This window comes from Vitis riparia, chromosome 11 (genome assembly GCF_004353265.1).
Source record: "Vitis riparia cultivar Riparia Gloire de Montpellier isolate 1030 chromosome 11, EGFV_Vit.rip_1.0, whole genome shotgun sequence".
NCBI classification, from domain to species: Eukaryota; Viridiplantae; Streptophyta; class Magnoliopsida; order Vitales; family Vitaceae; genus Vitis; species Vitis riparia.
Window position 1 is genome coordinate 16,156,020 of NC_048441.1, and position 14,063 is coordinate 16,170,082.

Here is a 14,063-nt window from a genome sequence, read left to right on the forward strand (position 1 = left end):
AGTTTTAAAAATTAAAAATTAAATTAAATTAAATTGGAGTTTTGAAGATTAAATTAAGAAATTGAAGTTTAGAAAATTATTTAAAAATTAAATTTTGGCATCAAAATATGAAGAAGCAAGAGGATGACTGTATCCAATAGGTGGTGCACTGGATGGTGGAATTTTAAAGTTGATTAAAATAAACATGCATGGAAAGATGAGAAGAGTTAAATTCATAATTTAGGGATTATGTCATTTATTTTAACCAAATATTTCTTTTTATTTGTTGATATTTCCTTATTCTTTAATTTTATAAATTGAAATTTGTGTATACAAATTTTATCACATCCCATGTATTTTAAAACTTTTAAAATAAAAATAATAGTTTAAAAAGATTAGAAAGAGTTTATACCTCAATCTTATATATTTGGTAAATATTAATTTTACAATCAATATTTGTATTTGATAAATATTAATTTTTTTATTTTAATTAAAATAAAAATGGAAAAGGGGATATGAATGAGATTTTTTATTTTTCAAATATATATATATATATATTAATCCAAATAAAGTGCAGTTATCTCTTATAATTAATTTCTCTATTTTCCAACCTTCAATCATATTACCAAAAAATTCTAATTTTGAGAAAAACAAAAAAAACTGATCAACTTCAAAGATAGTAGAACCCTCGCTCGATTTGGAGTTTGAGGAGAATGAATATAGGCAAAGGATGCTAAATCACCGTAAACTTGTGTTTGCTCTCTCTAAGTTTTTCTCTTTACTTTTGTTCCTTATTTTGCTTTAAATTCTTATGCTTGAAAATGTTTTTCAAAAACTCAATTCATCCATCATCTTAGGTGTTTTACTTAATTAGATTAGCTTTATTTTCTCAAAAATGATTTTCTTATACTTAGTTGTATTATGGAAAATATAAAATAAAGTTAAATATAATTAAGATTAATTAAAAATTTATATATTTTCAAATTATTTAATTTTTATATAGAAGAATTAAAATAACTAAAATGAGTTTAAAGTAGTATATGAAAATAATTATTAACTTTAAATCTAATTTTTCTTTTCTTCTATTTTTTCCTTACATTTTTCTTCAAATTTTCCCAAACCAAACATAGCCTTGATTTTTAATTCCCAAATGATTTCAGAATTCATCTTTGGAATCACAATTTCAACCTAATTCTCTAATTCCAACCCCATCTAACACTCATCTCAATACCTTTACTTAATTAATTTACAGTAACAATGGCACAGCCAAAGATGATTTCTGTGCACAACTTTCATATTAATTTACAGCAACCAAACAAAAGCAATGCAGTCCAGACTCCAGGCTACACCTTTTACACTACAGAAGTAATCACTCCAAGAACAACTCAAAACACTATCCAACTCCAGTGATCTATGTATCTAGCTAGCCCATCAAGTGATCTTGAATACACAACATCTGCAGATGGACTTTGATTTGTTTACCTTATTCTCTCATTTATATATATAGATATAGAAATAGAGAAAAAGTGGAGATTTGCAGCTAATTGCTTCACTTCTCCTGATGATCAGGGCTCAAAACCAAGACACTGTCTAGCACACTAAGGAGCTGGAGGTGTGCAGTGAGCTGGGGAAAGTGGCCGTCCATGTCTATGATCTCCACTGTTGTTTTCCCCTTGATCTTCTTCTGCATATACTCAGCAACGGAGATTGGGGCGACGATATCATTAGTGGGCTGGACTATAGTGCATGGGGTCGTAACCTTGTCGAGAATGTCACGATGGTCGCAGCAGAACACTGTTTTGGCCAAGGGGAGAGCGACTTCAGGTCTCATTCTTCTGATACACTTCTCTACCTTCTCTACTGAGAGAGGGTCATTGACATCCACAGCGAGAGGGGCAAAGTTTGAAGCCCATTTGTCAAAGTCGGATTCTATGTTGGCGAAGATCTGCTCAATCTCTGATCCCTCAAACCCCCCTTCATAGTTGTTCGCATTCAAGTACCTACATACAACATTAACAAGAGTAATGTCCATGAGAACTTGTATTGTACATGACCCCTACCTTATTGGTCTCATCCCTATACATAGTTAATGCGAGCGAAACGGGTTGTTGATCATGTCAAGCTTTTAAGTGCGAAACTGTATCTTACCTACCAGCTTCACGCATTGAATTAGGAAAATCTAACCAAGAATAGACTTGCACAAGCGAGACATAGCAGATATTAATTGACAGCTAATATACAAAACTATCATGTATTCAGCTAGTTTGATATATAAAGAGAGACCCATGATGTAGAGTGATAGTTTTTCGGTATACATAAAAAAAAAAAAAAAAAGCACCATTAATCAGGTGGTGCTATGCATGTAACTCAAGATTTGTTATTTTATACCAAAATTTCATTCGTGTCATGTATGAATTTCAATCCTTTGTACTTTGATATAATTTTAACTTAGATTTTTCATATATATACATATGGTATAAAAAGCCTGTAAAAATCCTAGAATCTATTTGAAAATTATCGATAAAAAAGACTAAAAAAATATTGTTATTTTGATAACTTGTTCGAAAAATAAATATTATAAATAAAAGTTATTTTAAAAAAATAAATTAACATAAAGAAAATAAATTGAAAATATTACAAATTCCCAAAGTTTTGTTTTGAGAGATTTAAAAAACTATTTTTTAAAAAATTAGTTTTTTGAAATCATTATCAAATTATCAAACAGGCAGCTTTCAGTTAGTTTCCAATTCAAGCCTTGCATCTTCTTAAAAAAGCTAGGGAGGGGTTGAGCTTATCTGATTAGTACTGATCACCAGCCTTGATGTTATGGGCCATTAAAAATTCACCCTACATGGGCACAAGAGTACAAGACAAAAGCTGTGTACCATCCTACCCAAACTCTCCTGTCCACATGTCTGTAAACCCCACAAATTATCCAACACTTCTGACACATTAACTATACCCAATCACATGCATGCTTGATATCTTTTATTTGCAGAGCCAAGCCAGATGTAGCTTCTGTGCCACAAATTATAATCTTTATTAGCCCACGCAGGAAGTAGCTATCATGGCTATTTCCTGAACAGTTAGAAAAAAGGAAGCCTGAAAGCTATATTTTTTGTAATTTCTAAAACCCACTAAGAGGAAAAGGGAAGAAAGAAATGCTGAAAAAAAAAAAATAGCTTCTTAAAAATCTAGAAATTTGAGAAACTAAAATTTATGGATATATGCTTGAATCTGCAACTGCAAAAACCAAATATATAAACCAGCAAGGGAGGAATTCAAAGGAGAAAACAACAGAAACTGGGGGCATTTTCTTTTTGTAATTTATTTTTTATTTGCCATTTTTTTTTTCTACATACCTGGGAGAAGCTGCAATGAATATGAGCCGCTTGAAGAGCTCAGGCCTCTTAATGGAAGCAATGCATCCAATCATACCGGACATAGAGTGCCCGACAAAAATTGACGCCCGCAGTTTGAACTCGTCAAGGAGAGCGATCAAGTCATCAGCGAAAGCATCATATGAAGAATACTTTGTTGAATCATAGAGGCTGGGATCCTTTACAGCGCCCGAGAAATTCCAGTCAAAGACTAGAACACGGTAGCTTCGAGCTAAGTGGGGTGTGATCTTATCCCAAAGGGACTGATCTCCTCCAAATCCATGTGCTAGAACTATGGCCTCATTACCAAAACCAATCATTCTTGCATTCATGGCTGCTGAAAGGCCTTTTTCTATCACCAACATGCTTGGTAGAAGAATTGAGAAGAAGAAGAAGAGGAAGAAGAAGAAGAAGAAGAAGAAGCAAGGTCAAAGAGAGAGTGGTGGAGGTCTAGAGCAATAGCTAAGCTATGTTAATTTACATGCTAGCTCTTCTATGGTCTCTTTATATAAGAACCAAAGGAGGCTTAAACTAGTAAATTGCAAATGGGTTTTCTGTAAAATTACAGTTTATGAATGGTACTGATGATAATCTTATTAGGGGCCTCCCTGTGATTTCTGAAAATGGCATTGACCTCTTCCCCACAAGATTATGACGTTAGCATGCATCAGATTTTTGTACTCTTCTTAGAAAAGCTTTCAACTGTTGGGTATATAAAATAGCTTTTCTACCCTACTTCAATAATTAACACCTCAACTTTCCTTTGAACGTGCAAACAATTTGATCAACATAGCCGAAAATAAAACCTAAAATTACTCCTAAAATCACCTTCTTCTAAAAGATTTAATCATATAGAAATGAGCCCATGAGAGTAAACAAACCCACTTTCTGCATATTTTCTTCATATTATTGGTGCCATCCCCTCTTATCAAAAGGACAGGAAAAAAACAAAAATGCCTTTTATGGGTCCAAGAAAGACGCAACATTTACCACAATAATCTAAAGTTGCCGACATCACAAATCTAGACCATATCTTTATGGGGTAGCATATGCAGTCTTCTAGATCTGCCCATAGTATATACCCATGAGAAAATTCTTTTGCCTTGAATTTAATTAGTGTTTTTATACAAAATAAAAAGAATGGATTGCTCACATGATATCACTTTGGAATGTGTTAAACAAGAGTCAATCTCGGCATGAAACTAGGAGGGGATCCAGTAATTTACTAGCTGGAACTGTAGAGAGAGGACCGATCCATTAGGCCGTTGGGATGATTTAATGACATTGACTTTATAGTAGATTGGTTAATAGGCTAGTCCCCACAAGAAGAATGTGTTTGATTGAGGTTGCCGTGTTCCAATAGCTTTCTATGCAGCCTATCATAGTGCATTGTTCCTTCCTTTGGCTGAGGCATTTTATCAAACAGTTACACATCAAGAAATTATCAACGAAAATAGGACAGGGCTTCTAATGGGACAAAATTCATCTTTTATCAAAGGGCGCCATTTTCAACGCTGATCAGATTGGACGTTCAAATTGTTTGAATGGTCGTTTTGGAATTTTAGACTGCTATAATCAAAGTGGCCAATCAATTTGGAAGGATAATTCTAAGCGATGAAAATGCTTTCTTATTAAATTACATAAAAGGGCAATTCTACTCATCTCCCACCATCCTCAATAAAGAAGTTTTTTTCCAAACCCAAGAAGGCATAGCCACGGGCAAGAATGAAGGGATAAGGCGTGGGAGTGCTAGTGCAGCGGGATAAGTCCAAGGGAAACCTTTTCTCCATTAAAGAGGGTCGGCCCCACGACCTTTTGCCTGACGACCAAGATAGGCATGCGTTGGGTCCTATGTTTGCCTTTATGGGATTCTTTAAAATAATTATGGATATTTCCTTGAAATTTTATTTATTATTTGCTTAAATTAACAAAACAAAATACATAAAATCTTGATAAAAACCCAATTTTATATATCTAATCATTCATTTTCTTACCTAATTTTAACAAAAATATTCTTATTATTTTTTTTAAAAAAAGAACTTTTTCTTTTAAAATATATTATAAATATATAAAATAATTAAAGGTAATTATATATATATATAAAAAAGTTATTTTTCAAACAAAAGCATAGGAAGTGATAAATTCACAAATACAAGAGTATTTCATCCCTTATAACCAATTATTTATAAAATCATCTCATCTCCTGATACTTCAAATCCTGACCTTACTTCTAATTCATGGGGAAAAACAAATATTTTTTATGTATTGAATTACAAGTTATGGAAAAATAATGAGAAAGAAAAAAAATTATAAGCAAACAAAATTGAAAGCAAAATCATTGATGGACTCATTATGTGATTTATGACGAGTCAAGGAGAAGATATGTCACTGAGCCTCATAAAGCTTAAGGGAAAATGACTTGAGACTATCCAATTGGCTCTTGAACAATCAAATTTTGATGTAACTATAGTTATATCATTTTTTGTATGATATTGAGGGATTAACGTGACATATTTTTTCATACTAATTTTTCAAAAGGTCACATTCTAGGTGGGAAAACCATGTTGAAAAAAATAATTTTTTTAGTATTATACGAAGCGAATTAATATCATATGTACAAAACATTTTATTATTTTGTATTTTGTTAGATGTCTTTGTTTTATTCTCAAGTCATATTTTTTAATTAATATTATTATTTAATAATTTTGATTTCTTCACACTTCAATGACCGGAATTGTGTGGTAATATAGTCCTTTTCCTAGAAAAATCATGTGTCAAATTAGATCGTGACAGTATTAAAATAACCACAAATTTATGGGAGGACAGTGGCATGGTGAAGTCCCAATCATGGTCCAGAAGGCAATAACTCAAAGCAGTTGGCTGGTTGGACCCAAACTTTTGAGTTTTAATGCTACTGGCCCTCAACTTTTTGAGTGTTCATAATTCTAAGCTATTTTTCTTTTCTTTTCATTTTTTTGGTTGTTGATATTTCCTTACAAAAATCCGAACAAAAAATCTAACACCTAACGGTATTTGCTTTTAATTGAAATATCAATATATTATTTTTTTATTGAATAGAAAAAATATTGACGTTATGAATATGCATGTAATTGGATGATGCTATCACGGATGCAATAATTTCAATCTGATTTAACACCTCCCACATATGATAAGAAGATGAAACCTACTCAATATCTTAACCTGATGACACGTTAAAATTGAAGACTAAGTGCCACTTTGGATGACAACAAAGGAGAAATAGACAACTAGAAATGCCCAAGAGTGCGTTTGAAGACATTTTCCTTTAGGGTGGGAAAAAAGTATCCTCAAATCAAATGCAGCACGCTATGGATCAAGACAAGAAATTTAGGCCCCTGTATATATCGCACTAGAGGGACACCAATAAAGTAGTTCCTTGGAGATTCTTTTTTCCAGTGCTTGTCTTTTTTCTTGCTTTCTGAAGAGGAAAAGTGCCTAGATTTGTCACTTATGACGACCTAGACGGCGATCTTTTGAGCTTATGTGACTAATATATAAAACTATTGCTTAGTGATCAGTGATCACTATGTTTTATTTATTCATATTCCGATTTTTTTTGGCAGTGGCATTAGGAATGAGGCTCATGTGTGGCTCATGTGATGCACGTATCCATGTGTGTGTGTGTGCATGCACGTGGCATTGAATGGCTGTCGTGGTGAAGATAAGTCCTTGCCGATGTGCCATGTGATGTGTGTCTCTTTTGCAAGCTCATGTCTGTTAGGAAGTGTCCCAAATTCCTAATTAGTATAGATTCCTTTTTGTAAAGAATATTATATAGAATATTTCTAGGTTGATATATTATTGTAATATTAGACTTCCTTATAGAATAAGGAAGGTTGTTGAAAATATCTCTATAAATATTGTAGGTCATGAGGGGAAAAAGTTATGAGATGGAGATGGGCATGTAGAGACTATACAAGGTGGATAGAGATGTGAGGAAGAACGGGAGGTACCCGGTGGAGCGAGATGGCTCGTAGTAAGGTATGGATACAAGGAGTGGGGAAACATAGGATGTTTCGGGAACCCAATAGTTGTATCTGGTTCTGTCCTCTGTAATATTCTTTATTGTATAGTGGAATCATTATCTCTCATCCGTGGACGTAGGTATGGTTGGCCGAACCACGTTAAAACCTCGTGTACCGTATGTGTGATTGTTTTATCTTTGTGTTCTTGAACTAACATTATTGGCATCAAAGCTTTCGCTGGCACTACAACTGGTATCAGAGCTTGGGTTGAAGATTTCTGGAAGAGCAAAAGATCACAAAGCACACAAGATGAAAACAAAAGGAATTTTCACTGAAGGTGGAGTCGATTGCTCTCTCGTGGTGATATGATACAAAAAGGTTTGTGTCATGGAGAGATTAAAGATTAACTTCATGGAATTTGATCAAAGGTGGAGATTGTTAGGAAGTGTCCCAAATTCCTAATTAGTATAGATTCCTTTTTGTAAAGAATATTATATAGAATATTTCTAGGTTGATATATTATTGTAATATTAGACTTCCTTATAGAATAAGGAAGGTTGTTGAAAATATCTCTATAAATATTGTAGGTCATGAGGGGAAAAAGTTATGAGATGGAGATGGGTATGTAGAGACTATACAAGGTGGATAGAGATGTGAGGAAGAACGGGAGGTACCCGGTGGAGCGAGATGGCTCGTAGTAAGGTATGGATACAAGGAGTGGGGAAACATAGGATGTTTCGGGAACCCAATAGTTGTATCTGGTTCTGTCCTCTGTAATATTCTTTATTGTATAGTGGAATCATTATCTCTCATCCGTGGACGTAGGTATGGTTGGCCGAACCACGTTAAAACCTCGTGTACCGTATGTGTGATTGTTTTATCTTTGTGTTCTTGAACTAACATTATTGGCATCAAAGCTTTCGCTGGCACTACAATGTCCAGCAACATTTTAATGAAAGATTATATATGGCATGGGCATTTTGGTTGCGGCGATTCAAGGGTGCACAGTCCCTCTCAACCATAAATCAAGACTCTATTTGGTATTATTTTCGAAAGAAACTTTTTGTTTTTCAAGAAAGAGAAAAAGAAAAAAAGATAACCACTTTTAACAACTAGAAAATGAAAAAAAAAATTACTCTTAAAAATAAAAAATTAATACTTTTAGAAAACATTTTTTAATTGTTTTCGGTTGTTTTTACTTATTTTATGATGTTATTTATCACGAATTCACTCTCAATCCGATATTGTCAAGTTTGTTTTTTTTTTTTTTATATTGAGCCAATGCTCTTAAAAAAAAGGTTAAGTTAGCGTGTTTTGAAAGTCCTTTGCACACATAGTCCACTATTTGGTCTTGATTTTGCATTTTTATAGGCCTATGCTTTCAAAAAAAGGTATCAGTAGTGTGTTATGAAAGCCCTCCCTGTATGACTCTTTACCATTCATTCTTTGGGAGATGTGAGATACTATAGTCCACTTCCCTTAGGGCCCAGTGCCCTCATTGGTATACTTTCAGTCGGAGATCAGACTTTGATACTATTTTGTCACGACCCTACTCTTCGTCTAATATTGTCGGGTTCAGGGCTGCAATGGCGTACACACAACCCATCAACATGCCTCAATTTTGTTTTTTTATTAGACCTACGCACTAAAGAAAAGGTCTCGATAGTGTGTTGTAAAAGTCCTCCATATATGACTTTTCACCATTCACTCCCCGGAAGATGTGAGATATGAAATTATTACATATAGAAAATTATTCTAAAAAAAACATTACATATAAAAGTTAATTTTAAAATATATTTAAAAATATAAAAAACATGTTAAAAATATTTCAGTTATCTAAATAGACATTTATTTATAAAAGAAAATAATTTTTAAAAACTATTCTCAAAAAATGTTTTTCATATCTGTTTTCAAAAATACATAACCTAAAATTCTCATTAAGATTTTGTGATTTCCCAAAGGATTCCATGTGGGTATATTAAGTACTTGATTTTCCTTAATTATTATTACTTTTTACCTTCTTAGATTTGGAAATGAGTAGCCAATATTTTTGAAGTTGTGGGTTTTAGCCTTTTAGGTGAAGTTCAAACAACTTGGCCCGCCCAATAACTTTAATTTGGTTTAGCAGGCGAGAGCAGGCCAACATTCACATTTATCCATCTGGCAATGGTCAATGCACTGCACCAATGTCTACTGCAATTAATTGTAGAGAGTGTGGACGAATTCTGATTTCAAGCTTCTCTCTCTGCGTGAAATTTCATTCCAGTTAAGACGAAAGACTTTAGAAAGGTCTAGAGCAATGAAAAAGGCATTAAAAGTGCCTTTTTTTTGGCACCTAACTGAAGATCTTGTGAGCCGACCATGGCCACTGGAGATTTGATTTCATGCAATGGCAGTAATGGTTCTTATTTGAAATGAAAAATGGAATTTGAGGGTCCTTATCAGTAGCCATTTTTTTCAATCGAGTGTAGGTTAAAAGGTGCATGAAGGACATGAGTCAAATAAACAAGCACCATGAGGAGAGACAAGACGTGAGGCATCATCTTTCCTTGGCTAATCTCTGATCCTATTCATACTATTCAGATTTTTCTGAGTGATCCCAGCACCCAACTACAATGACACAAAGTTGTAGAATTGTTTTGCAAAGACTAATAAAGTTCCTTTCAATGCAATAGTGCTGTTTCATTGTGTTAACATAGCCGCCCAAAAGAGAAAAAAAAAAAAAGAAAAAAAAAGAAAAAAAAAAAAGGAAGAAATTTGTCATGGTTGGATCATCAATGTCACGATTAACGTGTTCCCTACATCCATGAAACATATTGACATTCGAGAATTTATGAATCAAACGAAGATACAAAAATCACAATGGTGAGAGATCTCATTTTTCTTTGTTGTCTATAATTTTTTTACTCGCTAATAAGACCCGAATCATAAAAAACTAAATATAATAGTTATAGGAACAAACTCATCATTCAACAAAAACATATTGACCTTTATGAGCTGAATAGGGAGCTCAAATCTTGACATCCTCTACTTACCATAATAAGATTGATTCAAGTTTCATAATTCGAACACATGATCAAGTTAAAAATTACCTTCATAGTTATCCACAAATCCGACAAATTAGTCTAACCCAAAAACTCATACAAATAATCCTGTTTTGTAACCAAATGGGAACATGTAAAAGATTTTTAAGTTGAAAAACTTTGTATCTAGTCTCCAAATATTTTTCATAATAACCAGCTCAGCTATGTTCCTTGTTGATGTAATTGCTTACAAGGTGGGATGGGATTGTCAGGACTTAAAATGACCTTTTTTTTGGTGGCTTGAGAGGGTATCTGTCTGTGGTGGGTCATGTTAACTGAACCCAGCCTCAAGTTAAAAATGACCTTTTGGAGGCTGAGGGCTAAGTCTCGAGAGAAAAAAATCTAACTTTGCTTTCATGTCATTGTTTCTACAGTCTTGGCTGACAAAACCAAAGCCAAAGCCTAATCACAAAGCTGCAGATACAACCTAATGTCCATAACAATGACAACCGAGGCTTCTTTCACAAATGACCAATCAAGCATTAAACCCCTTGAGAAAGACCTTTGAAGTAGCTCACAAATATGTTTTCAAGTCACCTAATTACACTTCCAAACATATTTGTAATCAATCATCTAATTATACTATATAAGAATAAGACTACCACATAATGGACTAACTGTATATATCAAATCAACCATGGCTAACACCTAGAATTCATGGATCTTGAAAATTATGTTTTGATATCATGTTAGCAACTATTTTGATGTGAAAATTTAGATCGCTATGTTTGGTTCTGGAAAATTTAAGGGAAATTGAGAAAAAAAAATTTAAATTTTAAATTTAATTTCTAATTAATTTTCATTATATTTTATTTATTTTTTGATATTTTCACTAGGGAAGAGGAAAATCATATATATATATATATATATATATATGAGTTGGTTCAGAAATTTAAAGCCTAAGGGGGATAGAAAGCTAGAAATGTGAGGCAGTGAATGCAGAAAGGGACGCCACAACGGTTGAAGATACTGAGCATCAAATTCAGATTGAAAGAGGCGGTTCTTGATATTTGTATTGATACTGAAGGCAGCCAGACTAGAACTTCTTAACTACTCTTCACAGTACTCCTGCTAGCTCATCTCCTCCTGAGGTGTAACACTTAATGCAACCAATCCTTGAGGTGACAGAAAGTAAATGCAAAGACTTGAGAGGTGATTTCTAACTTCTCTTACATTTTTTATTTAATCATAAAAACTTCTTTAGGTTTTTCCCTTTTAGGGGGAAGCGGGTGTGGCCTTATATATCATCTTCGATTACATATATGTATCCAAATGAGCTGATCATGAAATGACTTCAATTAGTTCTTTTAAATTTGACTTCTGATGAAAAATAAGGCTTAAAAAAAAAAACTTTTTAAATTAATAATAATAGTTTCTGGATGATTTTAAAACCAGAAAACCGATCCCATAAAACAAAAAAGATCATCATTATTCATACACTCTGACAGAAAATGCTTGACATTCAAAGGGCAAGAACCCAGATCAAGATCTGAAGGGTCATTTATTGTGAATTCAATTTTTTTTGACCCAGAAAGATTTTTTTTATGTGATCTAGAATTTAATAGCAAAGTTTGTCTCATTGAATGGCCCAGTTGGGATTGTTACCTGCTCCGAGGTCCCACAGCTGGGCTGTCTGAAACATGCCGGTCAATCCCTATCTTAAGGGACGCCTAAATCTGATGTTAATTGAAGCTAAATGCAGAGGAATCCAATTTCCAAATCCTCCATTAATTCAACTTTTTAGGTTTGAATTGCATGCTAACAAATATGTCAATACTACTACTGTAGCTAAGCGTTAACGTGGCCTTTTGCTGTTATAATTTTGACATTTTGATTATATACAGTGTTTTTGCTGTTATGACAAACAGTTCCCGCACATGCCATAGTTTTTGCTCTCCTTGTTTCCAAAAGAAAGTAGGACAAAATCCGGAAAGAGAAAGTGTGGTCAGAGTGTGGAACGTCTCAAGCTTACAATTAAAATACAATTTCTGGGTTTTCAATGGCAAATTTTCTTTCCAAAAAAGTAACATTTTGTTTGCTTTGAACAAGTAGGATTCAAAAAGTCTAGTCTCTAGACTAGAATTTGGAGGCCTCTACTACCTAGCCCAGCAACTAGTTTCTGCTAGAAGTTTCGAATCCCATGCACTTGACTAGAACGGCTAGACTTATCCGTCGACTTGACTAGGATTACGCTAAGGAGATTAATTTAAGGCTCCATATTGGGGGTTCGGAACGAGCGGAACATCATGCATGCATAATGGTCATGATCATGGATTAAGAGATAATCTGGGACCCTGTAATTTTAGGCTGGGTAAATATGCTTCCCAATAATTATTGCTACAGCAATTAATTTCATGGCCCATAAGGAGAGCCTCCTTGATTGCAACCAATCGAGTTCTGGGTTTTTAATGTAAGTTTTGGCAATTTCATGCTCTATAAAAAAATTGAATTCAGAGTAAAAGAAAAAGAGATATTAAATCATATGAAATGTTTGATTCCCATGTTGTGTAAAGATGAGATTTTAGCTTTTGTCTAGAGTTAAAAAAGGTCTTGAAATTGCTTTTCAGTTTCATATTTTTCCAGAAGTTTTTATATTTTTCCATACATAAATTTTAGTAGTCAGGAGACATTTGAAATTCCCTGGGTTTTCAGCATGTTGTTTTGATTTTGAATGTATAGCTCAACAAATTGATTATTCCAATTCTCTCTAGCTAGCCCACAAAGCCTTGAAAACACAACATGTACTGCAAATGGGCTTTCATTTCTGACCATATTCTCTTATAGGCTACCTGAAAGAGAAAGATATATCTATGGAGATAGCAAAAGTGGAAATTTGTAGCTAATTGCTTGACGACTCCAGATGAGGATTGAAACCCAAGACACTACCTAGCACATTAAGGAACTGGAGGTGTGCATTTAGATGTGGGAAATGGCCATCCATGTCTATCTTCTCCACTGTCGTTTCCCCCTTGATCTTCCTCTGCATATACTCGGCCACTGAGTTTGGGATAGCAGCATCATTAGTGGGTTGGATTATAGTGCAAGGGGTCATGACCTTCTCAAGCACATGGTCTCAGCAAAATACTGTTTTGGCCACGGAGAGAGCTACTTTGGGCCTCATTGTTCTCAAGGACTTCTCATACTTCTCCACTGAGAGAAGCAGAGTATGAAGGCCATTTGTTAAAGTTGGATTCTATGTCTGAGAACGTCTGCTGCATGACCGAGCTCTCAAGACCCGCTTCACATACCAGGTATAAGAGTATAAATAATTGAGATTATGATATAAATAATACGAATTAAAAATATATGCGTGACACCATCTGATTAATGGTGCCTTCTCGGTATCTATCAAACAATATATTTTTATACCAAAGGTGAACCATTTCATATATTTGATTGGCTTCAACAAAGCCTAATGAATAGAAAATATGTATGCAAATGTCCAAATTAAATGGGTAGAGATGTAGAAATAAACATAAAAACAGAAGGTAAACAAAAAAAAAATGAAGTGGAAAGAAAAAACTGGTTTTCGAAAAAAGTTTTAAGCTTCTTAAAAGGGTTGAGAAATTCAAAATTATGGGCATATGCTTGAATTAAATTTAGATAAAAATAAATTG

General features: G+C 33.8%; 1 protein-coding gene across 1 annotated transcript; it reads right to left on the bottom strand.

The window, feature by feature from the left end:
• Positions 1–1,176: 1,176 nt before the first annotated feature.
• LOC117924544 (strigolactone esterase D14-like) lies at positions 1,177–3,840 on the bottom strand. The gene is made up of 2 exons (XM_034843187.1): positions 3,342–3,840; positions 1,177–1,979 (listed from the first exon to the last, which is right to left on the bottom strand). The coding sequence occupies exons 1-2, from the start codon at positions 3,722–3,724 to the stop codon at positions 1,529–1,531; spliced, it is 834 nt and encodes a 277-aa protein (XP_034699078.1). The 5' UTR covers positions 3,725–3,840; the 3' UTR covers positions 1,177–1,528.
• Between the last annotated feature and the right edge of the window lie 10,223 nt (positions 3,841–14,063).